General features: G+C 36.8%; 1 protein-coding gene across 2 annotated transcripts; it reads left to right on the top strand.

Annotated features, from left to right (window-relative positions):
* Positions 1-26111, top strand: LOC130974108 (BEACH domain-containing protein C2). Of its 2 annotated transcripts, XR_009084425.1 has the most exons (33): positions 1-283; positions 1926-3978; positions 5042-5826; positions 7765-8457; positions 8816-8950; positions 9556-9660; positions 10057-10170; positions 10764-10840; positions 12982-13063; positions 13268-13591; positions 14196-14761; positions 15950-16034; positions 16130-16324; positions 16628-17173; positions 17249-17392; positions 17681-18139; positions 18460-18605; positions 18938-19007; positions 19356-19439; positions 19597-19653; positions 19743-19811; positions 19900-19986; positions 20076-20192; positions 21196-21345; positions 21493-21577; positions 21662-21782; positions 21879-21975; positions 22245-22358; positions 23151-23517; positions 23770-24554; positions 24868-24990; positions 25355-25675; positions 25909-26111. XR_009084425.1 is itself a non-coding variant. In XM_057898859.1 (32 exons), exons 2-32 carry the CDS (start codon positions 1983-1985, stop codon positions 25430-25432), a joined length of 8856 nt encoding a protein of 2951 aa, XP_057754842.1. In that variant the 5' UTR covers positions 1-283; positions 1926-1982; the 3' UTR covers positions 25433-25838. The 2 variants fall into 2 exon arrangements, 1 of the variants encoding a protein (XP_057754842.1); XM_057898859.1 differs by lacking the exon at positions 25909-26111 and having other exon boundaries at positions 25355-25838.
* Positions 26112-26732: the final 621 nt, after the last annotated feature.

Here is a 26732-nt window from a genome sequence, read left to right as displayed (position 1 = left end):
TATAGCAAAAGACCCGACATGAATCACCACACGCGAATATAGCTTAGCTGCCTCCAAACACTCAACGACATCACCAACCTCCATATCCCGTTGATTCTTACACACTCTTCTTCTCTTCTTTTCTCTTTTTTTCACTGTCTCTCGCAACTTCGCCTTTTCCTCTTCTCCGATTTTCTCTCTACTTTCTCTCGCTGCATTTTCTCCGCCATTTCCATTTTCCACTCATCAAATCTCGGTATCGGTGTTTCCGCGATTCAATCACTGAGCTGGAACATTCTAAAAGGTACATCCGATTCCGATTAGTATTTTTTTTCCTATACTGTGTATTTTTTTTCGCAAGTTCATTTTACTTCTTCAGCAATGGCGGTTTTTGTTACGATCTGTGTGCATTTTCAATTTTCTCTCTCACTCCCGATTGAGTCGCGCGTTGAAAAATGCACGCCACGTTCCGCGGAGATCTGTGGTCTTTTACTTGATCCAACACGTTTCGGTTACTTAGATTTTGTCGTTTTGACAAGATCCAGAACTTGTCAACGCATTTTTACCGAAAAAGGAAAACGGAAGTTATATTGGATGATCCGGAACAAATTTGAACATGACCGTTGGTTACATTAATGTTTAGGTTCCGTGTCTATTAGAATTGCTTGGCTAAAATGCTTGGAGTTCAGTTTGCTTGCTCTAACAACGTGTCATTTTTGTTTTTGATCTTAAGTTCATGCTGTTATCATTCAAGCTTAGGAGTAAAGCACTTAAGATTTTCTACGTGAGGACTTCTACTAAAGCATGCCTTACTTGGATTACATGAGTACATGATCTTTTTCTTTTAATTTTTTAAATGTTATATTTGTTGAGATCACAAATCCTTCTTGTTAAGTTGGAATAAATAGAAATTTCAAACGTTTGATAGCTCATGAGTCATTTGTCTGTGAGGAAAATCAAAGTTCCTGTAGTGGTTCCCCTTTCCTAGTTCCTTTGTGTTTGCCAGTTAGGATCTTGGATGGGGTGGTATTGGATCAGAGAAGAAATGGAAGAGAAGATTTCATCATCAAAGAATGAAGTATAAACAGAGCTATATATAATAGGTTTTAGTTACCAAACTAACCACCTAACTCTACCATCCAGCTTTCTAAATAACTGCAACTAACAATAACTAATTTAACCAATCCTGTTAAATATCTACTCTCCATAATAGATGGGAGAGAAGGAAATGGTCAAAGAATATGAACCAGAGCAAAGAAATAAAGAAAACAGAGAGAAATGAAATCTGAGAAACTTTGTCTATGAACTTATCAATGAATTGGATATGTATGGCTTCTTATATAGAGAAAGCCAGGTGCGGAAAAGTGAAACTACAACAAGTGTGACTTAGCTTAACTCCTCTAATCACTCAGGATAGTGGCAACTAACTGTTTCCAACAACATCCTTTCTGTTTCTGTGAGAAAGCTTTATTCGATGTGGGATTTTCTGATAGCTCTGAGAAATGGCTTCATGAATAAAGCGGTGTCTATTCCACGCTTCAAGCCTTCCTTTCCCCTTCATATTTTTCCAAGACATTCAGTCAAAAACACACCCTTAGGATTTATATGCATAGTGTTTCATTTTATATGCTGATATAGTATATGTCTTTTTATTGGCTTTTTTTAAACTACTATTTTTTTTTTAATTTATGGTTGACTTTTTAATTTTATAATTTGTGGTTTCTAGGTTGAATGCATGTAGTTTATTTTTTAACCTGACATACCATATGGCTGCTTTAATTGGAGCGAATCTTAAATGTTCTATTTGTAGATCTCTTTTTCTTTCTTTTTATTTTTATTTTTTTTAATAGAGTAATTGGCAGCTGTCACCTAGTGGGGCAGGGCTCATTGTTCTTCTGATTATTGTTCTATAGGATTCATTTATTTTATAATTTAATTACTTGCAGGTAGTTTGGCTTTTGTAATTTGAATGAATACCTTTTAGCTTCATCAGAAATTGCATAATGGAAGATGAGGAAGAACTGAAAGAGGTGAAATTGTCTGGTAATGGATTACATCCTCACGAAGTAGTAGATAGTGGTGAAAAAGAGTTTGTTGATAGTCGTGATCAGGAAAATGTGATTGCTACCCATAGTATTAAGGTTGATGATGTAGATGGAAGGGTAGGCTTGCAAGGTCAAAGTACCGTTTCTGCACCCACATTAATGGATGAGGACCAGTTTGAGGAAGTATCTTTGAAAGATCAAGACAAGAGTAATGAGTACCAGGATTCAAACCAATTACCAGATTTTGATAATGCACATCACCTATTTGGTGGAAATGTGGAGGAGTCTAAATCTTCATCTGGGACGTACTCGATAGAGCATGATTCCTCCCCTGTTGCTGAAATGCAACGTGATAATATTCCTTATAGTCCTGGGTCAGATGGGCAGTCTAGCCCAACAATTAGCTTTGATTCTACTACTGTTAATTCTCCGCCAAAGCCTAAGCAAAAACATGCTAAACCAAATGTATCTCCAGAACTGCTGCATTTAGTTGATTCTGCTATTATGGGAAAACCTGAAGGTGTGGATAAGCTGAAAAATATTGCAAGTGGCTCAGAAGTGTTTGGGACTGGTGAAGAAACGGAAAATGTGGCTTTCTTAATAGTGGATTCGCTTCTTGCAGCCATGGGTGGCGTTGAAAGTTTTGAGGAGGATGAAGATAATAACCCTCCTAGTGTTATGCTGAACTCCCGGGCTGCCATTGTTGCAGGTGAACTTATTCCTTGCCTTCCTTATGTAGGTGATTCTGGTGATTTTATGTCACCTAGGACACGGATGGTTCGGGGATTACTTGCCATATTACGGGCTTGCACAAGAAACAGGGCAATGTGCTCAATGGCTGGTCTGTTAGGAGTGTTGTTGAGAACCGCAGAAAACATTTTTACTGTGGATGCTGGCTTAAATGGACGGATGAGGTGGGATGGAACACCTTTGTGCCACTGCATGCAATACTTGGCTGGTCATTCTCTTAGTGTTATTGATCTTCATAGTTGGCTTCAAATCATTACAAAAACACTTGACACAATGTGGGCACCACGATTAATGCTTGCTTTGGAGAAAGCAGCTAGTGGAAAGGAGTCAAGAGGACCGGCTTGCACGTTTGAATTTGATGGTGAAAGTTCTGGTTTACTTGGTCCAGGCGAGAGCCGCTGGCCATTTATCAATGGTTATGCTTTTGCAACATGGATTTACATTGAATCGTTTGCCGACACATTAAATACAGCTACTGTTGCTGCTGCAATTGCTGCAGCTGCGGCGGCTAAGTCAGGTAAATCATCAGCTATGTCAGCCGCTGCTGCTGCTAGTGCACTTGCTGGTGAGGGTACAGCACACATGCCACGTCTATTCAGTTTTTTAACTGGTGATAACCAGGGTATAGAGGCTTATTTTCATGCTCAATTTTTGGTTGTTGAAACTGCTAGTGGAAGGGGAAAGAAATCATCCTTGCACTTTACCTATGCATTCAAACCACAATGCTGGTACTTCATTGGTCTTGAACATATAGGCAAGCAGGGTATTCTGGGGAAAACAGAAAGTGAAGTTAGGTTATATGTGGATGGATCTTTATATGAAAGTCGTTCTTTTGAGTTTCCTCGAATTTCAAAACCTCTTGCATTTTGCTGCATAGGAACTAACCCTCCTCCTACCATGGCTGGGTTGCAACGGCGCCGTCGTCAGTGCCCTTTGTTTGCTGAGATGGGCCCTGTTTACATCTTCAAGGAACCTATTGGCTCAGAAAGAATGGCACGCCTAGCTTCTAGGGGAGGGGATATAGTGCCTTCTTTTGGTAATGCAGCTGGTTTACCCTGGCTAGCAACAAACGCCCATGTGCAGAGCAGGGCAGAGGAAAGTGCTCTTTTGGATTCAGAAATTGGAGGTTGCATTCACCTGCTCTATCATCCTAGTTTGCTTAGTGGGCGCTTCTGTCCTGATGCTTCACCTTCTGGTGCTGCAGGTTAGATAATTTGTTTCCGTAGTTCTGTGATAGTATGTGACATTTTATAGGCTGCATAAATGCATATGATTTCAATGCTGAAGCCCCTTATACATGATGAATAAGGCTTCAGAGGTTTAGTCTGTAGATTTATCGGAAGGAAATTAAAATTGTTTCAACATTTTTGGTATGGAATTTGTGTGCACCATAATTTTTGTTCTTTCTCATGTCTGTTTTGTTTGTTTCTTTTTAAGCATGATGCTTTCTACTGTAGTTCTTGTCTTCTCTTGTTTTTCATCTCTGATCTGGAAGTTTCTTCTTTTTAGTATAAAAAGTTGAAATTACTGTTGAAATATATTGAGATATATTGTTGTTAGATAGCAGTTAGTAGTTTAGGTGGTGCATTTATGGAGAGTAGTTTAGTAGATGCTCTACATTTATCAGTGTCCTCCCTATATATGTGGGTATTTTCTCTTTCAACAAAACACAATTCCAAAGCTTCCTAAACAAGAGTAATATATTATCTTTCTCTCTTTTGTCTAGTTAATTTATCATTTCCACTAAGTAACCATGAATCTTAACAATTACAATTCCAATTCCATTTGGGGTTTTCCCCCTAGGGAGGTAATACAACCTTGTTTTCATACAGTGATTGATGGCTGTGGAAATACAAAAAGCTTACGATGAATATTAATAAGTAAAATTGAAGGAAGACAGGTATAGAATCTTAAAAGATACTTATTCTTAATTGGATCATTCATTATAAAGCTGTGTCTTGTGATGATGTTATTTGTTAAATATTTGATTGCATTCAGTCAGCTTTAATTTTATAAATACACAATACATTGTCTTAGTTTTCCTAGGATGTAAGCCTATTCTTACGGTCAAAGATGGTGCTCCTCATTTCTATGACTATAAGATATGGTACAAACAACCATTTGTTGGATCACAGTGGTTCTCTTCATCTCTCCATGGTGTTTAATCATTGTACATTTATTGTCTCAAAATCTCTATCATGTTTCAATTTGTGCACAGTTTGCTGCATGATTTTGTAGTCTTCTAATGGATCCTCACCATTTTCCAGGAATGCTTCGACGTCCGGCCGAGGTTCTTGGGCAAGTTCATGTTGCTACTCGAATGCGACCTGTGGATGCCTTGTGGGCAATGGCCTATGGTGGTCCCTTGTCTTTGCTTCCCTTGACAATAAGCAATGTACATGAGGATACATTGGAGCCTCAGCCAGGGAAGTCTCCCCCTTCTTTAGCCGCATCTCTTGCTGCCCCAATATTTCGAATTATATCTGTGGCTATCCAATATCCAAGGAACAATGAGGAATTGTCTCGTAGCAGAGGGCCTGAGATTCTTTCAAAAATTTTGAATTATCTTCTCCAAATCTTATCTTCGCTTGATGGTAGAAAGCATGATGGTGTTGAAGATGAGGAACTTGTTGCTGCTGTTGTCTCCGTTTGTCAATCTCCAAAGATCAACCATACACTTAAAGTTCAGCTGTTCACTACGCTACTTTTAGATTTACAAATTTGGAGTTTGTGCAGTTATGGTATACAAAAGAAGCTTCTATCATCACTTGCAGACATGGTTTTCACTGAATCATCAGTAATGAGAGATGCAAATGCCATTCAAATGCTTCTTGATGGCTGCAGAAGATGTTATTGGACTGTTTCTGAAATTAATTCATTGAATACTTTCTCTCTGACTGGGGCAGCGCGTCCCGTGGGTGAAATCAATGCTTTGGTTGATGAGCTCTTGGTGGTAATTGAACTATTAATTGTGGCAGCATCACCTTCGTTGGCCTCGGATGATGTCCGATGTTTACTTGGGTTTATGATTGAGTGTCCGCAACCTAATCAGGTAATGTAGAGTGATCAGATCTCTCTATTCCTGTAATTTTTGGTTGGGAAATAAGTTATTATTATACTTGTCTAGAATGCTAAAATGCAGTACGTATGTATAGCAAAATTCTTTATTTTTATGATAGAATAGTCAAGTTGTTTATTTTTTTTTTAATTCTTGCCTGGTAACTTATTTTGTACTGCCAAATTTTCACATGATAACTTGTTTAATATTGAAGTGAATGTTGAGTGAGTGGAAAGCTAATGGCCTGTTTGGTTTGTGAAACCTAACTTTGTGAATAAAAAAGGTGAAGATAGTGAAACAATAAACTCCTATTTTCAATGTTTTCTGTTTTTTCTTCACAAATTTTTAAAACGCAGAAAATACTTTTCCTTGTCTTAATGATATCCAGAATAGAAAAAAACAATTAGATACACAATATTTCTTTTATTTTTGATAGGTGTGACTTCTGTTTGGTATTCTGTCAATGTTTTTGCTTTATTTGGGGTTTTGATGAGTTTGAGTCTCTGTTTTGTTTCTTTGTTTGGTAGGGCTTTGGTTTTCTGTTTTTTATTGAGAATTTTTTGTCCTTATATTCTCTATCTTTTGGTAAATTCTTATTTTAATATTAAGAAACTTAAAAAAGTCTTTTTTCTTTTTCTGTTTTTTTTTTTTTTGGGGTGTATTGGTTATCAATGATAATAAACATGAAACCATTTCATTAGTTTCCTACTGAAGCTTTGGAGAAGGTTAATGAAATGGCATGAAATTACATATTGGTCTTGAGTTAATTGCTACTACCATTTTTCTTAATAGAAGTTTAGGTCAATGGGTTTTACACAATTTCTACACTAGGAGTGGTGTGTTAGAGATGTGATAAACATAATGTCTTTTACCTGATAGTTCAAACATTTTGGAAGAAAATATTATGTCAATTACTTTCAATCAGAGACTTTGAGCTGTGCAATTCTCATGTATGGCATGTTAAGGTTGCTTCCTGGTGTTGCTGGTCATGGGATGGGTACCGGTCTCTTTACTTGAAAACTCACTAGTGGTGGAGCCATGCTCGGGATTGCCTTTAATATGGCATGATAATCCCCGGAATTGGGCTACCTTCATGATTCAAAGCTTTTATGACTTAAAAGGTCTAGAATTTGGTTCTTTTTGCGCATCTTCTAGATAAAGATAAAATTTCAACATAAGGCATAAATAGACCTATGAATAATTCACATTTCAAGTCCAAAAGAGGCTCTTGTGTGAGTGCACATGTTAAAAATATAACCATGCATATGGTTCTACATGATAAGATTTTAATAGAGATCATTCATGAATGATCTCTATTGGAATGTTAACGCTTGGTTTGGTAAAGCTTTTTGAAGAGGCACCTCGTTTTGTATTGCAGCTTTTAAAAGTTAGGGGTGTTTTTGGAAGCACCTAAGGAGGAGCTATTCAAAGTTGACTTGTGCTTATCAAAATTAAAAAATCTAATATTACCTTATATATTAATAAATATCCAAATTTACTCTTATATTTATATCTATTATGGTCTTTTTAAATTTTAAAAACTATTCTACCAAACACAATTGTTGTTGCTATTGCTTATTGAAAGCTATTTTTAGTTTGATTTATCAAACATAGATATTACAACATTTAAAAAGCTATCTTTCAAAAGCCGGCTTTGATAAGCTACTTTCAAAAAGTAAAAGCTTTACCGAACCAAGCCTAAGTACCTGAGGTAGCTCCAGCTTGACAATACTCTATTCTGCTGTGTGGGGGATTAGGTTGCGAATTTGGGATAGGTTGAATGCAAATAAGCCAATTCCTCTGGCTTCTTAGGTTGTGATATTATTGAGTTTCGAAAAAATCTGCTGTGAACTCATAATGATTTTGTTCAATTTCACTTTTATGAAACCAAAATTATATTTACTGGAAAATTCTGTTCACTTCATTTTCTAGGTTGCTAGGGTGTTGCATCTCTTCTACAGGCTGGTTGTCCAGCCAAACACTTCTAGAGCTCACACATTTGCAGAAGCATTCCTGGCATGTGGTGGGCTTGAAACTCTTCTTGTTATTCTCCAAAGTGAAGCCAAAGCTGGAGATGGTGGTCTCATAGGAACATCATCAAAGAACCCTGAAATTCAAAAAACAGAGTTTAGTGTTGAGATTGCAGAAGAAAGTCAGGAAGAGGGAGTAGTGGAGGACAACAAAAGTGAGACCACCTTAAAAGATGATGACCAAGGTTCTCATTCTGTTGATGGTGGCAATGGTCCTAATAATGGTTATAGTGACAATAAAAAGATGACATTTACCGCTGAAATTCCTTCTGTCAAAAATTTAGGAGGAATAGGTTTATCAATTAGTGCAGATAGTGCCAGAAAAAATGTGTACAATGTTGATAAAAGTGATGGCATTGTTGTCAGAATTATAGGTCTATTAGGAGCTTTAGTAGCTTCAGGACATCTGAGATTTGGTTCCCGTGCCGGTCCTGATACAACAACCAACCTTTTGGGTATTGGACTCCATGATGGAGGTGGTACCATGTTTGAAGATAAGGTTTCTCTTCTACTTTATGCTCTACAGAAGGCTTTTCAAGCGGCACCCAATAGGCTAATGACCAACAATGTGTACACAGCTCTGTTGGCTGCCTCGGTATGCATCAATTCTTGCACCAAATCTTCATTTTCCAATGGAAGCGCAGTCGTGTTGACTATTCCCATACTGTTGTGGAAAGGGAAATTAACTTCATTTTACTTATAACTGAAGTTTTATCTGCCATGTGACATTGCCGTTCTCTTCTTGATGCAAGACAATTCCTCATTTTTTGCCAATAACTTTTTACAAGTTTTGCAATTTGACCATAGAAGAAGACAAAATAGAAAAAATATATAAGACTTCTAGGTTCTTTGAATGTGTATCAAGGAAACCCTTTGAAAAATGCTATTAATGGTTCAATTTGCTTAGCTTACATGTTATATTTCTTTTGACCTTCCTTTTCTTTCAATTTCAGATCAATGCCTCTTCATCAGAAGATGGTCTAAATTTCTATGATTCGGGTCATCGCTTTGAGCACCCACAACTTCTACTGGTGCTTCTGCGATCACTCCCATTTGCTGCTAGGTCACTGCAGAGCAGGGCTCTACAGGTATTAGGTTAATAGAATTCATTCTGGATTATTTTTCTTAATTTGTTGAATTGTCTGCAAATTAATGTGTCTTTGCATTTGCTCGGTTTGTGTATTTTTGGTTTATTTTTATTATGTTGTTAGACTTGATATCAATTGTGAAACACCAAGATCCTTTCTTAATGCCACTTTAGTGTATAATCTTGTGTTTTCTCTCACAAGCTGCCTGAGGTTGGCCAAACTAAACTATGACAGAATTGCTTGTTGTACCTTGTCACCTACGTGGTTTTTTCCTCTTATTTTAAGTAGTTATTCCTTGCAGTTTTGCGCCTCATTTTTTAATTTGTTCCTGATTTATGAGTTATGACCGGTCCTATGAGAGTAGTTCTTTTCTATTTTTTTCTTTTTTTGTTTGTTTGTTTTTTTTTTTTTACCTGGATGTTGTCACTTTGATGTTGTGTTAGAGTTACTGTTATGAATGTCCATGTATTTGCCACAATCCATATAGAACCCATTCCCAGATAGTTTTAGAGGCAATAAAAGCTTCCAATTATGCATGTAGTTTCCGATAGATATCTTGTTTTATACCGTGTAGTTTTGAGCTTCTTGTTTGTATCTGGTTTCAGGATCTTCTATTTTTGGCTTGCAGTCATCATGAAAATAGAGTCAGTTTGACAAACATGGAGGAATGGCCTGAGTGGATTCTTGAAGTGCTGATCTCAAACTATGAGGTAATCAAACAATAACAGATTTATTCAATAATTCAAACCCCCCTTCCCCTCCCCCTCCCCCTCCCTTTCTCTTCTGTGGCCTTCCTTTTTCCCTTCTTTATAATTTTGTTCCTGTCATGTTTTTACTTTCTTTCCTTGTTAGCAACTCTTAGCAATGACTTGTGAACAGGAAGTTTAATGGAGTCTGATAATATTTCTATTAAAGAACAAAGGTGCAAAGGGAAAAGTAGTTGGTTACTAATCGGGGAGTGGGATGCAAAAAGTCATTCCTGCTTTGCGAAGAACTTTAAGATAGAACATTGCATGTGCATGTTCATGGGTGTGATACAAATCCATGCCAACTCATTGTGTAAATGTGTTGTGGGGTTAACTTTTCTAAAATATTTTGATTGACAGATGAGTCCAAGCAAACTTTCTGATTCAACAAGCATTGGAGACATAGAAGACCTTATACACAATTTCCTTAGTATCATGCTGGAGCACTCAATGCGTGAAAAGGATGGATGGAAGGTTGATATTTTTTTGCAATGTTGAATTTTTATGTGGCCTCCTCTTATGTTGCTTCAAATTCTTGCCAATTATTCTCTTTCATGATGTTACTGTTCACGACCCACATTCACAATAAGTTTGTTTGCCTGTTTTCATGTTAATTGATGTGTTAATCATTGCTTTTTTGGCCGGGCTTGTAAATGTTGAACATCAATATGGTTTGAACTTGCAAAGAAATTGTAATCAGTTTCTTATGTGCTTCAGTTTCCATAAGGCTTGCTTATGTAGGAAAGAAACCTTCCTGCTCGAGGGTGGGTGGGGATCTTGTGGTTATCCTCTAAACTCATGGTCTTTAGAGTAAAACAATGTCTCTGAATATCAATATATATTTTAAAATGTTTTTTTGTAATGTTTCATTTATCAAACACTTCACCTTATTAATGGGAAGTGAGTTTTAACCTGAAATTTTAAATGGAGCAAGCAAGCATCAGCTGACTGCTGAAGCTTTTTGGAATCTGCACCATCAGTCTGCTGGAATTTTACTTCATTGGTGCATTTTGTCTGATTTACCTAATCAGGTTTATTCATAATGCTTAGCATTGCTGATTGTCTAGGAAATTGAAGCGACAATTCATTGTGCAGAATGGCTTTCTATTGTTGGTGGATCCAGCATAGGAGAACACCGAATAAGGTATCCCTTTTTTTGTTGGAGATTTTTTCCGTCTCAATTGTGCTATGATGTTATTATGGAAGTTCATAGCTTTTTAGGATGTAAACATTTGTTAAATACTAATATTCACTGGTTGTTATCTAATGCTACCAGATTAACCTTTCACGAGACTTAGTTCTTGTTGAAAGTATGCGAATTTATTCAGTATTGTGATTAGTAGTTGTAGGTAGTTGTGGGATATTTATTGTAAATAGCTGATATATTTTGTTTTATATTGAGGCCTGAGTAACGTGAGTTAGAAGTAGTTAATACAATCATTTCCTCTTCTACATCTCTTCCTATCTCTGATATTATTCTTTCCCAAAAAATTTAACAGCTTCCAACATGATATGAAAACATCTATGACAAACTGGTTAGGTGTTGGAATCTCAGCCACCCCATTCTTCCTCACAAATTACTGATTTTCATTACAATTGGTTTGACTTGGCAATGAGCATGCTTTAAGCAATTAAGCCTGAAACAGGATATTGGGATAGTTTATAAAGGAGTGCTGGGGTTGAAAAATATAACATAAACTCCATACACAACTAGCAAGGCAAGTTAGGGTTGCTGGAGTTGGAAATAGTAGTAAGGAAAAACTTGGAGAGCAACCTAAAATGAAGCCAAGTCTTGCATATACCTCAGCCATGGAGAATTTCTCACCAGTAAGACACATCAGTTAGATATAGATATCACTATAGGTATGATTCATGATGGGAGGTTAGTGGGAAACGCACCTTGACAGTATTTTCTGGCAGTTCTATACAGAACCTAACAACAAAAGGCAAAAGTTTCTGACATTTCTAACAACAAACAGAGGTGTTGTTGATGTGGAAGGTGACAGGAAACAGGCTGGAAATGTGCAATTGACTATGGTAGTTGAAGTGACAATTGGTGGGTAGCCATCATGTGCTAGATAGTGGGAAGCGTGTGGTTAGATTAGCCGAAGTTTGGAGCCACTAATAAGGCCATGTAGAATGGCAGTCAGAGCTGTGACTTTGATTTGAAGCAGATGGTGAGATGATTTGATGGTTTGGTTCCAGGCTGGAAATGTCAGAAGAGTGCTCTACAACAACAAAAGTGGTGATTTGAAGGAGAAAAAGGGTGGGAGAGATGACAGTTTAGTGATGTTAATGATTTACTACCAATATGAAGTGAATTTGGTGGAAGAAAATTCGTAGTTTTGTTGGTCTGAAATCCTCAAAGTGCCCTGAATAATAGATTTCCTACTTGCTCTTGAGGAGGAGCTTAGTGACGGAATAGCATGAGTTCGACTGAATTGCAACAGTCATTATGCCTAAGTGTGCTTGATGTTTTAGCATATGAAGAAATATCTCAGTGTGCTATGATTCCTGTTGCTCAATGCCATGGTTCTGATCAATTGCTGTTATGATTCCAACTGTTCTTAATTCTGTTAAGAACCACAGTCCAAACAAATGTTTCTTAAGAGTGCTTTAGGATTTACAAGAGAGGACCACTGAAGGATGTTCTTGAGGATTGGAAAGATAGTTATGATCAATTGAAGGAAGAAGAGACACTAATTCAATAACCTCTCTTTGCAAAATTTAAAGAAAATGGAAATTCTAGAAGTGTTTATCCTGATTATATATATATATATATATATATATATATAAAGAACGAACTAATTGGGGCATTATGCCAAAAAGATAGGTGGAGATATGAGGAAAACCTTCCAAATCAGCAATTCCAGCTCAAATATATAGGCGGAGATATGAGGAAATTCTTCTAAATCAGCAATTCCAGCTCAAATATGTTCCCCTTACTTTCCAAATGCAAAGACAAGGGAAAAAAGTTATTTATTTTCCATTTTTTACCAGAATAGATTACATTCAGTGCTATGTATTATAATGAATATACGGTTTGAATAATACTCCATTTCATTGCTCAGCTGCAATGTATTCCTCTCTCTTGTTGTCTCATGGTCTTAGTTTGGGTTTATATGAAAAACATTGTAAAGAAATTTGAGGAAGACTTTTATGTAGTCTTTCACTACCTAACCCTTCCCTTTTCTTGACTGAGTTTCCAGTGAAAGTTGCCACCATTGCTTTTGCTTCGTATCATTTATATAATGATTAATTTCTTGATTATTTTCTGTCTTGAAGACGTGAAGAATCATTGCCTATATTTAAGAGGAGGCTCTTGGGGGGCCTGCTGGACTTTGCTGCTAGAGAACTGCAGGTTCAGGTAATACTTTTTCATCTTTCTTTTAAAAATTTTTCTGCATTATAGGCTTTGCCATGGTTGAGTTGTTCTTTCTGATATTCTCCTCCCAATCCCCTTTCTTCTTTTTTTTTTTTTTTTGCTTTTGGGTGGGTGTTGGGGGGGGGGTTCTTATGGCTGAAATGTGGATGAAAAACAGCTGTAATGTCTACATTCTGTTCGTTGCAGACTCAAGTTATTGCTGCTGCTGCTGCTGGAGTTGCTGCCGAGGGTTTATCACCTAGAGATGCTAAGGCGGAGGCTGAGAGTGCTGCCCAACTTTCTGTAGCCTTAGTAGAGAATGCTATTGTGATACTCATGCTTGTTGAGGATCACCTACGCTTACAGAGCAGACAATCTTCTTCCCGTGCTGTAGCTGGTTCTCCATCCTCCATTTCTCATACTTCTCCAACCAATAATCGCTCAATTTCACTATCAACAATTGAAGAATCATCAGAAATGATGGAAGATGGCAGATCCTTATCTAGTGGCTCTGCAAGAGTCCCTCTAGATGTATGTGTGTTATGTCAGAAATAAATATGAATCTGTTGCATTTATATCATGCATCTCAAATACTGTTTCTATTATTACTCCAAACCTTGCAATGATGATATGCTGTCCTCATACCATCTTGATTTCCTATGTATCACACAACTTCATACCATTTTTTATACCTAAATGAAGGGGAGCCTTGGAGCAATGGTTGAGTTGTCTCCGTGTAACCTCAAGGTCATGGGTTCAAGCCGTGGAAGCAGGAAGCAGCCACTGATATGTAATTATCAGGCTAGGCTGTCTATATTACACCCTTTGAGTGAGGCCTTTTCTCGGACCTTGCGTTAACGCGGGATGCTTGTGCACTAGGCTGCCCTTTTTTTTATTATTATTTTTATACCTAAATACTTTTCTCAGCTTTCTCCTTAATATCCAACTTCAGCATTCGTTCTATTTAAGAAACATGTAAAGCTTTTTATTTTTGTTTCTTGATTTCTTCTTTGATTGGCTTGTTAATCAGTTTCATTCTTGTTATTGTAACTTTTTGGTCTTGCTCATTTTCGTTTTTGTTTAAAGTCTTGCCTACTTCTATATTATTTAAACTCATTTTGTTTAGAACTTTTAGGTCCTTTCTTCAATGGCTGATGAAAGTGGTCAGATCCCTACTTCAGTGATGGAAAGGCTTGCTGCTGCATCAGCAGCTGAGCCTTACGAATCTGTTTCTAGTGCTTTTGTGTCATATGGGTCCTGTTCTAAGGATTTGGCTGATGGCTGGAAATATAGGAGTCGATTATGGTATGGTGTTGGACTTCCGCCAAATACAGTTCCATTTGGTGGTGGTGGGAGTGGATGGGACTTTTGGAAGTCTGCCTTAGAGAAAGATGCCAACGGCAATTGGCTTGAGCTTCCTTTGGTGAAGAAATCCGTGGCAATGCTCCAAGCATTATTGCTAGATGAGTCTGGGCTGGGTGGTGGTCTTGGTATTGGTGGAGGATCAGGTACTGGAATGGGAGGGATGGCTGCACTATACCAGCTTTTAGACAGCGACCAACCATTCTTGTGCATGCTTCGAATGGTTCTTCTTTCAATGAGAGAAGATGATGATGGAGAAGATCATATGCTGATAATGAATCCAAGTATTGCGGATCCAGTGTCTGAAGGAAGAAAATCACGCTCAGAACTTTTGTGGAGGTAAAACATCCCATTCATTCGATCATTGGTTGTCCATTTTTTAACCCATTAGTGAAGAATCATCATTGGCATAGATTGGATCTTTTCTTGAAGAAGTTTCACACAAGGTCCAGCTACATTGATGCTAACTTGCTTTCCATTCCTCGTTTTCTCTGTTGTTAGCACTACTTAATTTCTACTTCCATCACATCCGTCTATGTCCTTTCTTTTCCATTGCATTTTTCTTAATTTCATAAACCAAAGAATTGGAATGGAAAAATCTTAGATGCAATACCCCCTGCCCCCTTCGTGGGACTTAAATCATGCGGGTGGGTTGGGTACTTATATATGACCTGGATGCAAGGTTCTATTGGGACCCAAAAAAGAACCCGATGGGTTGGGCCACGGTGAATTCAGCCATCATGCTAGGAGTACAACATATTGCACAGCTTAGTCCAGAACATAGCATGGGTTCTGACTTGAAACAAACAAATATTGCTCATCCTCATTAGACTAATAATATCACATTTTCCTATGACTAGATAGATGCAATGTATTCATTGCAGCTGCACTCAATTTTTCTCTCATCTGAGTCCATCTTCTGGTTAGATCTTACAACATTTTGAAACAGCTGATCTTTTATATCCTTTTTTCTTTCTCCACACATGACTGATACAGAAGTTTGCTTTCTTGACTCCCTCATTCATACTTCATTATAGAACGGGAACTCCTAGTCTGGATTTTACTTGTATGGTCAACTCTAGAAATTACTGAGTTCAGATGACCATTCAAAGTCGGATAAAGCTCTAATTTTGACAACCTATGCATGATTGAATAATCAAGTTTCACTGCTTTACTCTGATAATGGATATTTCTTTTCAAAGAAGTTTCTTTAGCTGATATGCTGAGTGGATGGGCTAAACTTTTCCCATGTAGTTCTAGTTTTCCATTCTTCATTATGGAGGAGGATCCACCCCTTCTTAATTACTCTTTTTAATTAAAAGATAAACTCTTTTGTTTCTTTGTCTTTGAGTCTGAAATACACATAATGAAGTGATAAAGTTATAGAAAAATGTTAATTGCTATTTTTCTTTATTTGTTTTTGCATTATTTGTACAATTGTTTATAAAGTTTCAAACTTACATCTCGTACAAACTGATGGTAGTTTAAATAAGCTTAATCTTGTCTATTTATTTCTAATTTGAACAGTGTTCTCTCTCCTGTTCTCAACATGCCAATATCTGATTCGAAGAGACAGAGAGTCTTGGTGGCATCTTGCGTGCTTTATTCAGAGGTCTGTGTTTCAGCTTGTCAATTTTTCTTTTTTCTTTTTTTTGTCTTTTTCGTGTGTATAATCACTTTTGTTTCCATGGTACAACATCTGGTCAGGTATACCATGCTGTCAGCAGTGACAGAAAACCTCTTCGTAAGAAGTACCTTGAGGCTATTTTACCACCATTTGTTGCTGTGTTAAGGAGGTGGCGACCCATTTTAGCTGGTATACATGAGCTTGCTACTGCTGATGGTTTGAATCCTCTTATGGAAGACGGTCGTGCATTGGCTGCTGATTCCCTGCCAATTGAGGTACTTTAATCTCTATTTGCATGTATATACCTTCTTTATTTACAGGGTTTAGTGAGGATTGTCTCTCTGGGGGATAAAGAAGAATATCATTAAGATGGGTAAAAGAATGTTACAACGTTGGAGGATAAGAGATCCCCCAAAGAATAACAAAATATACCAAAGATCAGGGAAGCTTAGCTTTTGAATCTCTCAACATGTCCGAGAGAAATTTTTACTTTTGAATCCTAATCTTTTCTCTTTGTCATTGGCCTGACTGTTTTTTACTATAAAAGAATTTAGATACACATTCGATGCTTCTTTCAGGCAGCTCTTGCTATGATATCCCCAGCCTGGGCAGCTGCTTTTGCTTCTCCACCTGCTGCAATGGCATTAGCTATGGTTGCAGCTGGTACTTCAGGAGGTGAAAGCCAAGCTCCTACATCTGCTTCCCATCTTAGGCGTGATACGTCAATGCTGGAACGGAAACAGAATAAGCTCAATACATTTGCAAGCTTTCAGAAACCTGCAGAAGTCCCTAATAAGACACCACCCCTTCCGAAGGACAAGGCTTCTGCAAAAGCTGCTGCTTTGGCAGCTGCTCGTGATCTTGAACGATTTGCAAAGATTGGTTCTGGTAGAGGTCTTAGTGCTGTTGCAATGGCTACATCTGCACAGCGGAGGAGTGCTAGTGATATGGAACGGGTTAAGAGGTGGAATATTTCTGAAGCAATGGGAGTTGCCTGGATGGAATGTTTGCAACCAGTTGATACAAAGTCAGTGTATGGGAAAGATTTTAATGCTTTTGCATATAAATATATTGCTGTTCTTGTTGCCAGTTTGGCCCTAGCAAGGAACATGCAACGTTCTGAGGTTTGTTTGCTAATTGTTCCTATTGTATTCATACTATTATGTGAAACAACATTCAATATCTCCTGGTTTTTTCAGACTGACAGGCATGCTCATGTTGCTGTAATTGCTCGGCATCGAATCACAATTGGAGTCCGTGCATGGCGCAAACTTATTCACCATTTACTTGAAACAAAGAGTCTTTTTGGGCCTTCTGCAGATCACTTATGCAATCCACCTCGTGTATGCCATGAATTTATGATAACAGTTCTTTGTACTTTCATTACCGATCTTATGTTCTCATCCATTTCTGGCCATAAATTCTTGCTTTGATAGTATCATGATAATGCTAGTTTAGGGAAATTGCCCTCCATCGGTTGTTGTCTGCTCACTGGTGCTTATACTTGGAATCGCCAACTTATATACATATGCTAATACTGAAAGTTTAAAACTATTAAACTTCACAAAACATGATCAAATATTGAAAATCTAAGTTGAATTCATTATGCTATTTATTCTATAATTTCCTAGGTTTTCTGGAAGCTAGATTTCATGGAAAGTTCATCTAGGATGAAAAGATGTTTGCGGAGGAATTACCAAGGGTCTGATCATTTAGGATCTGCAGCCAATTATGATGATTCTGCTGAGGAGAGAAATGAGCAGAACACACCAATGTTGTCATCAGAAGCATTCTCACCAGAGACTGTCAATGAATATGAAGAACAAGGAGAAATAGACAATTTGGATGCTAGGGTTAATGATATTGAAGAGAAAGGAGAAAATGAGACTAGGTTTTCTGAATCTGCAGAGAAGAGTGTGCAGTTATCTTTAGAATCTAGTTGTACACAACTTGCAAGTGATGAACACATTGTGCATAGTTCTTCAGCCATTGCACCTGGGTATGTTCCCAGTGAGCTTGATGAAAGAATTGTTCTTGAGCTGCCATCATCAATGGTACGGCCACTCAAAGTCGTACGGGGAATTTTTCAAGTAAGTCTATGGGCCTAGTGTAACTACTTACAATAATATTTTATGTGCTGTTTTTAGTTATACATGTGAATGCCTCCCAGGTGTTGGAATTTTCCTGGTTATATTGTTGATGTGGAATTGTAAATGTTGTAGTGTTTGGTATAAATCATTACGAGTGTGATCTTACTGAGTTGGATGAGTGGCATACTAGAAAAACAAAGTTGTATGAAAACTTTTGCTCTAATTTTATATTGCAGGAAAGGTGTATGGTTAAATTTTAATTGTTTTTGCTTAGGTATGGTAATTTTTTGCTGATATTGTACACTGCTCTCTAATTGCAGATAACCAATAAGAGGATAAATTTTATAATTGATAGCAGTGAGAGCAGAACCACAAAGGACTCTGTAGATTCCAGTTCTGAGGTGGGAGACCAAGAAAAGGATCGTAGTTGGTTAATGTCATCCCTTCATCAAATCTATAGTCGGAGGTGAGCTCATTTTCTGGATTCTTTATCATCTATTCAGGCCATTATATTTTTGTGTTCCCATTTGAAGTATGACTCATATGTTGTGTTGTTGACCGTGCATTTATGTGGCCGATATTTGTTTGAGCCTGTGGGAATATTGTAGTTAAGAAAGAATTTGAGTGTTACTTTCTTGTATAGTAGTGTCTTCCCTTGCTAAGCTACAAGTAAAAATTCTGCTTCTGCCTTGTAGGTTTTATCAATGACCAAAGTTATTTTTCATATTCTTTGGACATTCGTTTTGGGAAACACAAATGCATGATTCGGTGGTTTATAGGTTTTGATTCCTATTGCAGGTACCTCCTTAGAAGAAGTGCTTTGGAGTTATTTATGGTGGATCGTTCAAACTTCTTCTTTGACTTTGGGGTATTTCTTCTTAAGTGTGCCACTTTATTTCACTTTATTGTAACAGTGTTCACTTGTAGTCTTCCAATTATTAAGTGGATGCTCAGAAATATTTCTATTTCTTGATTACAATCCTCAGGCAGTCATGCAGAAGCCTTGAAGCATGGATAAAGAACAGACATGTTTCTAGATTTTGTTGTCTTTTTCTCCTCACCTCCTACCCCTCCCTCTGTTCCCCCCCCCCCCCCCCCCCCCAACCACCACACAAACTTTCTTTGGGGAAGTGGTTAATGTCTCAAAAGTTTGGTCGATGATCCCCTGATGGTTTTATTATTCTCTTTGACATTCACTGCTTGTTTTTCCTTTCAGAGTAGCGAAGGGCGAAAAAATGCTTATCGAGCAATTGTTCAAGCGCGACCTCCACACTTAAACAATATATATCTGGCAACTCAGGTAATAGCATTTCTATTAGTTTGCATTCTTGAAGTTCAAAACTTTGGTCTTGAGAGAAATTTTGAATTGGTGTTGATGTGATCCTTTTTTTTTTTGTCACTATCATTTTTATTATTTTTTGGGGGGTTTATATCGTTGTGATACCTTCTCATTGCAGAGGCCTGAACAACTTTTAAAAAGAATTCAACTTATGGAGCGCTGGGCTAGATGGGAGGTAGGGGTTAATTCGTTATAGATAGAATGTGTATATTATAATATCTTACCATTGCTTGTGTACATGACTTTTATACTTCTCTTGCACAGATCAGCAATTTTGAATATCTAATGCAACTCAATACACTGGCTGGGCGTAGTTATAATGATATTACCCAGGTAATCATTTCTTCTTAATTTGTTTCTTTCTTTAAGCAAATAATGTGTCATGATGTTGTTCATTTATCATCTTACCTGTTTTTGGCAGTATCCGGTCTTCCCATGGATTCTTTCTGATTACAATTCAGACAGCTTGGATCTTTCTAACCCTTCTTCTTATCGCGATCTTTCAAAGGTGTTATATCCTGAATATTGCTTCAATCAATGGTGGCAGAAATATTTATTTCTCTCATTCTCATAATAAAAGCTTTTAATGCCATGCAGCCTGTTGGGGCACTGAACCCAGAGCGTCTGGAGAGATTTCAAGAGAGATATGCTAGCTTTGATGATCCAGTTATTCCAAAATTCCATTATGGATCACACTACTCGAGTGCAGGAACTGTGGGTACCACCTTTTTTTTTCTCTTTCAAAATGGCAGCATAACAATAACTTTCTAGTTGGTCATACTTAGATATAGTTAAATAGATGCCTTTTCTCTCTCATTCTGAGGGCCTATGTGATGTAAGACAATATATGCACAGGTTTTAACTAGTTCACTTGTTTCTGTGGGAAAGTAATGGTGCCATACACAAATTGGATTTTTATTATGGCTTGCTAAAAGGTAGGAGTAGTTTGCATTCACTTGGTTCGAAATAGAAACTTTCTCTGGGTTCTACGAACGGCAACTGCAAAATTTGGACTTTAAAGGGTGTGTTTACGAGTTCCTATTGTTAGTAATTAAGAGTACATATTATGATATATCTATCACATCTTCGCATATCATATAGTATCTCCTTGGATTAGTTTTGATGTTTTTTCATTTTCTATGATTCTTTCCTTATTTGATAGGATTAGGCATTTTATATTATTAGAGGATTCAGTGTTCCTCTTGTAACACACAATATACTCATATCAGTATTGTCATATTATCTATATTGTACCTTTTTTTCCTCTCCTACCTAAAACCCACAATCTCAACAGATTTTGGAGAAGGGGGGAAGGGAAGGGATTGAAGGGTAAGACTTTGTCTATTTCACACTTCCAAGCGGTTCTTTTCCCCTCTCTTTCCCTCAAAAATCATAGATCGCAAACATACCCTTAAGTGAAAGGGTTATAGGGCATGTTCGATCAAGAATCAATGTGAATTTCAATAGAACTTGTTTATGCTGATTGCAAAATATTGTATATTAGGGGAAAAGTGGAAGACCTTGGAAATTGAAATGAGAAAAAGAATCTTAACAGAAGCTCCACATATATTCCCAGATATAGGCTTGCTAATTACAAGTCAATAAGGAAAAGTTGACACTTAAGAAAGTTATTTCCCTTATGTAGATGTAGTTATCTAGCATGAATATTTTAGTTGCTGATCTTGAAGGCACTAACGTTTATTATATACTTTTGCAGGTTCTGTATTATCTTGTTAGGGTTGAACCATTCACTACCCTTGCAATTCAACTGCAAGGTGGAAAGTTTGACCATGCAGATCGGATGTTTTCTGATATTTCTGCTACTTGGAATGGAGTTCTAGAGGACATGAGCGATGTGAAGGAATTGGTATGAAAATGATTAGTTAATATGCTAGTGTACATTAAGTAGCTTCTTTCTGTTTTCCTTAGACTTTAATGTTTTTTTCTAATATTAAATTCTTTTCATGGTTTTACAAAAATGTTATCATAAGCAATTTTTCGTTTAAACTTTTAGGTTCCTGAGCTATTTTACCTCCCTGAGGTCCTTACAAATGAAAATTCAATTGATTTCGGCACAACACAGTTGGGAGAAAAGCTTGGTAAGATTTTCTACAGCTGCTTTTTTGTACGATTACATTGTATACTACAAATGCCTATCATGGCTAATAACTTCTCAATGTCAGATACTGTAAGGCTTCCTGCCTGGGCTGAGTCTCCAATTGATTTTATTCATAAGCATCGGATGGCTTTGGAGAGCGAGTATGTATCTGCTCATTTGCATGAGTGGATTGACCTTATATTTGGGTAAGTTTCTAATATGTACATAAGGTGCCCCTTCTCCAATTAGTTTTTTTTTTTCAATAATTTGTACCGGTATCATCAATGAGTTTGAATATGCAGGTATAAACAACGGGGCAAGGAAGCTGTTGCAGCAAATAATGTTTTCTTTTATATTACCTATGAAGGGACAGTGGATATTGATAAAATCTCTGATCCTGTATGTCTCCTTTTCTTATCGATAATTTCTATTCAATTCCTATATGCAGAGTTATCTCAACAATTTTTAGATGAACTTTAATCAATGAATTTAATTTTGTATTCACCATTGAAAATTTGAAATTCCATTTCCCTGTTTATTCATCTTCTGTGACCATAACTTCTGTCATTGTTGCTCCTTTTTAAATCATTTATTGTCACAACATCTTGTGATTATTTATCTTAATGTTTTTGTAGCTTATTGTTTTCTATTGTACTTGAAAATTATAGGTACAACAACGAGCCACACAAGATCAGATTAGATACTTTGGACAAACACCATCGCAACTCCTGACTGTTCCTCACTTGAAGAAAATGCCATTAGCAGAAGTTTTGCATTTGCAGGTAACTGCTGGTTATGTAAATGGCTTTTATTGATAAAAAAATCGTAAAATTACATCTTGAATGAGTACCCTCTGTGCATGACTGTGCTTTCCTCCCTTTTTATTGTTTCTTATATGTATATATATGCTTTCCTTTTGCCTTCTATAACCAGCAACCAGTATTACTTCGAATGTGGGAAAAATCATTTTAATTGGTATTCTTTCCAATGACTTGCACCATAAATTGTAATTAGAGCTCTCTTGAAACATTAATAGGAGTGATAATGATGGTGATTTCCAGTGACTGAGTGGGTCTTTGAAGGCTCACAAATGGTTTTTAAATTTAAAGCAATAATCCTTAATGATTCTTTCTATTGATTGAGCCAGCTCAATATGCAATGCATATTACTGGATCATCTCTGATAGATCAAGCTGCATTCCACATCTTATAAACACTTGTTCTATTCTTCCCTAAAAGGCAGTCTCTTATAGCTTTTTGAGGAAACTTGTTGATTGCTCAAGGTATTGCAGCCTATCAAATCTAGCTGAGCTTTCTCTTTTGGGTGACAATATAGAATATTTATTGCCACTAATCTTTGAAAACTGTGAGCAATATTTCTCATGAGTCAGACTGTGCGCAACGAGACAACAGCATGGTTTCAACTTTCAAATGTTATTGCTTACTTGCGCTAAAACTTCTATAATAGTATTGTTCGATATGCCCTTCAATTGCTTCATGTTATTGTTCCCTCTAATTGTTGATGGTAAGTGCAAGTGATTTTGCTCATACTGCCTACCTTTCTTTCTGTATTAGACAATATTCCGCAACCCAAAAGAAATCAAACCATATGCTGTTCCATCACCTGACCGGTGCAATCTTCCTGCGGCTGCCATTCATGCATCTTCAGATACAGTTGTGGTTGTTGACATGAACGCACCAGCTGCTCATGTTGCACAACACAAGTGGCAACCAAATACTCCTGACGGCCAGGGTACTCCTTTCCTCTTTCAACATGCGAAAACAACATCAAGCTCCAGTGGTGGTACATTTATGCGCATGTTCAAAGCGCCAGCTGCGTCTGGTGAAGAGTGGCAATTCCCGCAAGCAGTGGCATTCTCTGCATCTGGAATTAGAAGTCATGCTATCGTGTCAATAACATGCGACAAAGAAATCATTACTGGTAAATATAGAAGAGCTAAAATTGTTCGGATCAAGTTTATAATCACTAGGTGTGTCTGGTTAGGACTTAGGAAGCAAAATGTGTGTGTGTGTGTGTGAGAGAGAGAGAGTAAATTTCATGGATAACCTTCATATGTATAATTAGTTAATTACACATGAAGCTCATTATGAAATTTTACCCTTGCCGCCTTTTATTGGTGTTGCCTATATTTTGTATTTTACATCTAATTTTGAAAATTTGGATGCTTATTAGGTGGGCATGCTGATAATAGTATCAGACTAATATCCTCAGACAGCGCTAAAACCTTAGAAACAGCTTATTCACATTGTGCTCCTGTGACTTGCGTCAGTCTTTCGCCAGATAGCAACTACTTGGTGACAGGATCCCGGGATACAACAGTATTACTCTGGAGAATACATAGAGTACTTGTGTCTAACCCAGGTGTCATATCAGAACATTCTCCCAGAACTGGTAAACCATCTTCAACCAGTAGTGGTTCATCATCAATCTTGACAGAAAAGGATCGGAGGCATCGTATTGAGGGTCCTATACATGTGCTTCGGGGGCATCGGAGTGAAATACTTAGTTGTTGTGTTAATTCAGATATTGGAATAGTTGTTTCATGCTCCCATTCATCAGGTGTTCTATTGCACTCTGTAAGAAGGGGACGTCTAATGAGAAGGCTAGATGGTGTGCAGGCCCATGTTGTCTGCCTTTCCTCTGAAGGGATTGTGATGACTTGGAATGAGTCACAGCATACTCTTAGTACCTTTACTCTCAATGGTGCTCCGATCGCAAACACACAGTTATCTTACTTTTGCAGTGTCAGTTGCCTAGAAATTTCTGCGGATGGTAGGAGTGCCTTGATGGGAATAAATTCTCTACCAAATGGGGGATCCTATAATAACAGCCCGGATTTGCAGTTGACTAAGTCAGGAATTGTCGATTTTGATTTAGAATCAGAAGAAACAAATGAAAGGAACAGAATTGATGTTCCATCACCATCAATATGTTTCCTAGATATGCACACCCTGCAGGTACAGGATTAAGATATCAGTGATAATTCTTAAATTTATTGTGCGTCAACCTGTTACATTTTATTCCTTGTTTTTCATCCACCATGGGAAAGTTTTCATTCAGGAATAACCAACTGTCAAATTAGCATGCTTTATTTCTTGTTATTGGCAGATTAACATAGAACACATGAATATTTGAATTTTCAGAGTAAACAATCCGCTTCTAATAAAGCTTAGTGAATACTCTTATTGATGTGGAATTATTCTGTCGTTATTCATATACATTGCTATTTCACCAAACTGTCACTCAACGCCAATGTCATGTTTCTTCTAGGTATTTCATGTGTTGAAGTTGGAAGAAGGACAGGATCTCACAGCTGTGGCACTAAACAAGGATAACACAAATCTTCTAGTTTCAACTTCAAATAAACAATTGATAATCTTCACTGACCCAGCTGTAAGTTAAATCTTTCTTGACAAGTATCTTCGTCAAATAACAGTCTTCTGATTCTTATAAAGTTGTAGTGAATATATTATGCCTGCGGTTTCATAGTTTCTTGAAAAATAATCCTGATTGCACGTTATTTAGAGTGATATCAATGATCAAATTGTTTTTCTTTCACTTTTTAGAAGTTACACATTGTTTACCAACTTCTGAAAACGTGAACTATTTCCTTATCAACTATAAGTTGTTCAGTTGTTCCGTTTAGACAACCTTAAATTGTTTTCAAATAACAATTATGTTCCCAATAACATGTTTGATTGTTCTCCAATGCCTGCACAATTTGACGGGTTTTGACATTGTTGCTTATTGTTTGCAGTTAAGCTTGAAAGTGGTCGATCAGATGCTCAAGCTTGGCTGGGAAGGAGATGGGCTTCGGCCTCTTATAAATTCATAGCTTTTAGGATACACACCATTCGATTACAGATCTAAACAATATGAATTAGGAAAATTAGGTTGACTTTATGATACTCCTTTTTGTTCGTTGGTTTGTATCCCTATTGTTCATATATCTGTAAAATATGTATAACATCCAATTGATACCACAAGTTTTAGTTTCTTAGATTTAGTTGAGGTTCTTTGCTATTACAGTTGTGCTGAAGCGTTGGATATTGGACAAGCTTCTGAGTTGTGACTTGAGGTTTGAACCATTAATTTTTGTTCCCAATTTTTTAATTAAAGAGAATGAAGCTATAATAGAGATATTCTTTCTTGTAACGCCGCTGTTGTTTTTTGAGACAGAAACATTACTGAGGTTGAGTCTTCAAAATTCTTTAGGAGATTGAGATAACTACAATTCAATTCATCATCTTGTTTGATTTCGTTTTTTCTTGTCTGATTGTTTTTTCTCGTTTATCTCCTCTCTAATTACAGGCAAGTTAACCGATAAGCGTTTATAATGAGATTGGAGCTTGAGGGGTTACATAGCTAGTTAGGTCCTACTCTGCTCATATGACTTGTTATTTGACCAAAATGCTTTAGAAAATTGTGCGCGCGTGCGCCTGTGTATTTTGGTTTACCAAGGGGTTGATTTAAGTTGGGTTCTGAGGGGAATAAAGGTTAAAAATACAATGTGAATATTAAAATTAATTATTATGTATTTATGTATAAATATATGTATAATTTTGTATAATTTAATTTATTTTTAATATATATTTTGTATTTTAAATTTTTAATGTATATTCGACTCTGACAATTAATTTTGGTATTCGGTTAACATAGTTGATAAAGATTTGCAATGAAAAAGATCAAATTTTAACACTGCTGACCGACTATGATGTAGACGCGGGACACATGACACTAGACATATGATCATACTAATTTTAAATTTTATATATATATATATATATATATATATATATATATATATATATATATATATATATGCGCGCGCGCGCTTTATATTAAAGTAAAATTTAAATTTCTTTAATTATTTTAATATTTTTTTTAGGATTTAAATTGAGAAGGTTAGTAAAAAAAAATAAGCTTTAATTATTTTTGAAATTATCGTAGAATAGTTTACATATAGTTATCAAATTCAAATTGACTGTGTCAGTCAAATTGAAAATACGATCACTAAATCGGATAGGTCCTCATTTGAACGGTTAAGCAATAAACCTAGTTAAACTTGGTCAAATTATAAATACGGTCACTAAATCAGATAGGTCCTCATTTGAAGGGTTAAGTAATTAACCTAG

This window comes from Arachis stenosperma, chromosome 4 (assembly GCF_014773155.1).
Source record: "Arachis stenosperma cultivar V10309 chromosome 4, arast.V10309.gnm1.PFL2, whole genome shotgun sequence".
NCBI lineage: Eukaryota > Viridiplantae > Streptophyta > Magnoliopsida > Fabales > Fabaceae > Arachis > Arachis stenosperma.
This window is presented reverse-complemented; position numbering and strand designations above follow the sequence as displayed.

What these genes read in the sequence shown, in the direction of transcription:
- LOC130974108 (XM_057898859.1), top strand. Translation starts at nt 1,983, where the DNA reads ATGGAAGATGAGGAAGAACTGAAAGAGGTGAAATTGTCTGGTAATGGA. An exon ending in CTGATTCCCTGCCAATTGAG is followed by an intron (nt 16,325 to 16,627) that starts GTACTTTAATCT and finishes TGCTTCTTTCAG; the next exon opens with GCAGCTCTTGCTATGATATC. An exon ending in TGGATTGACCTTATATTTGG is followed by an intron (nt 21,783 to 21,878) that starts GTAAGTTTCTAA and finishes TTGAATATGCAG; the next exon opens with GTATAAACAACGGGGCAAGG.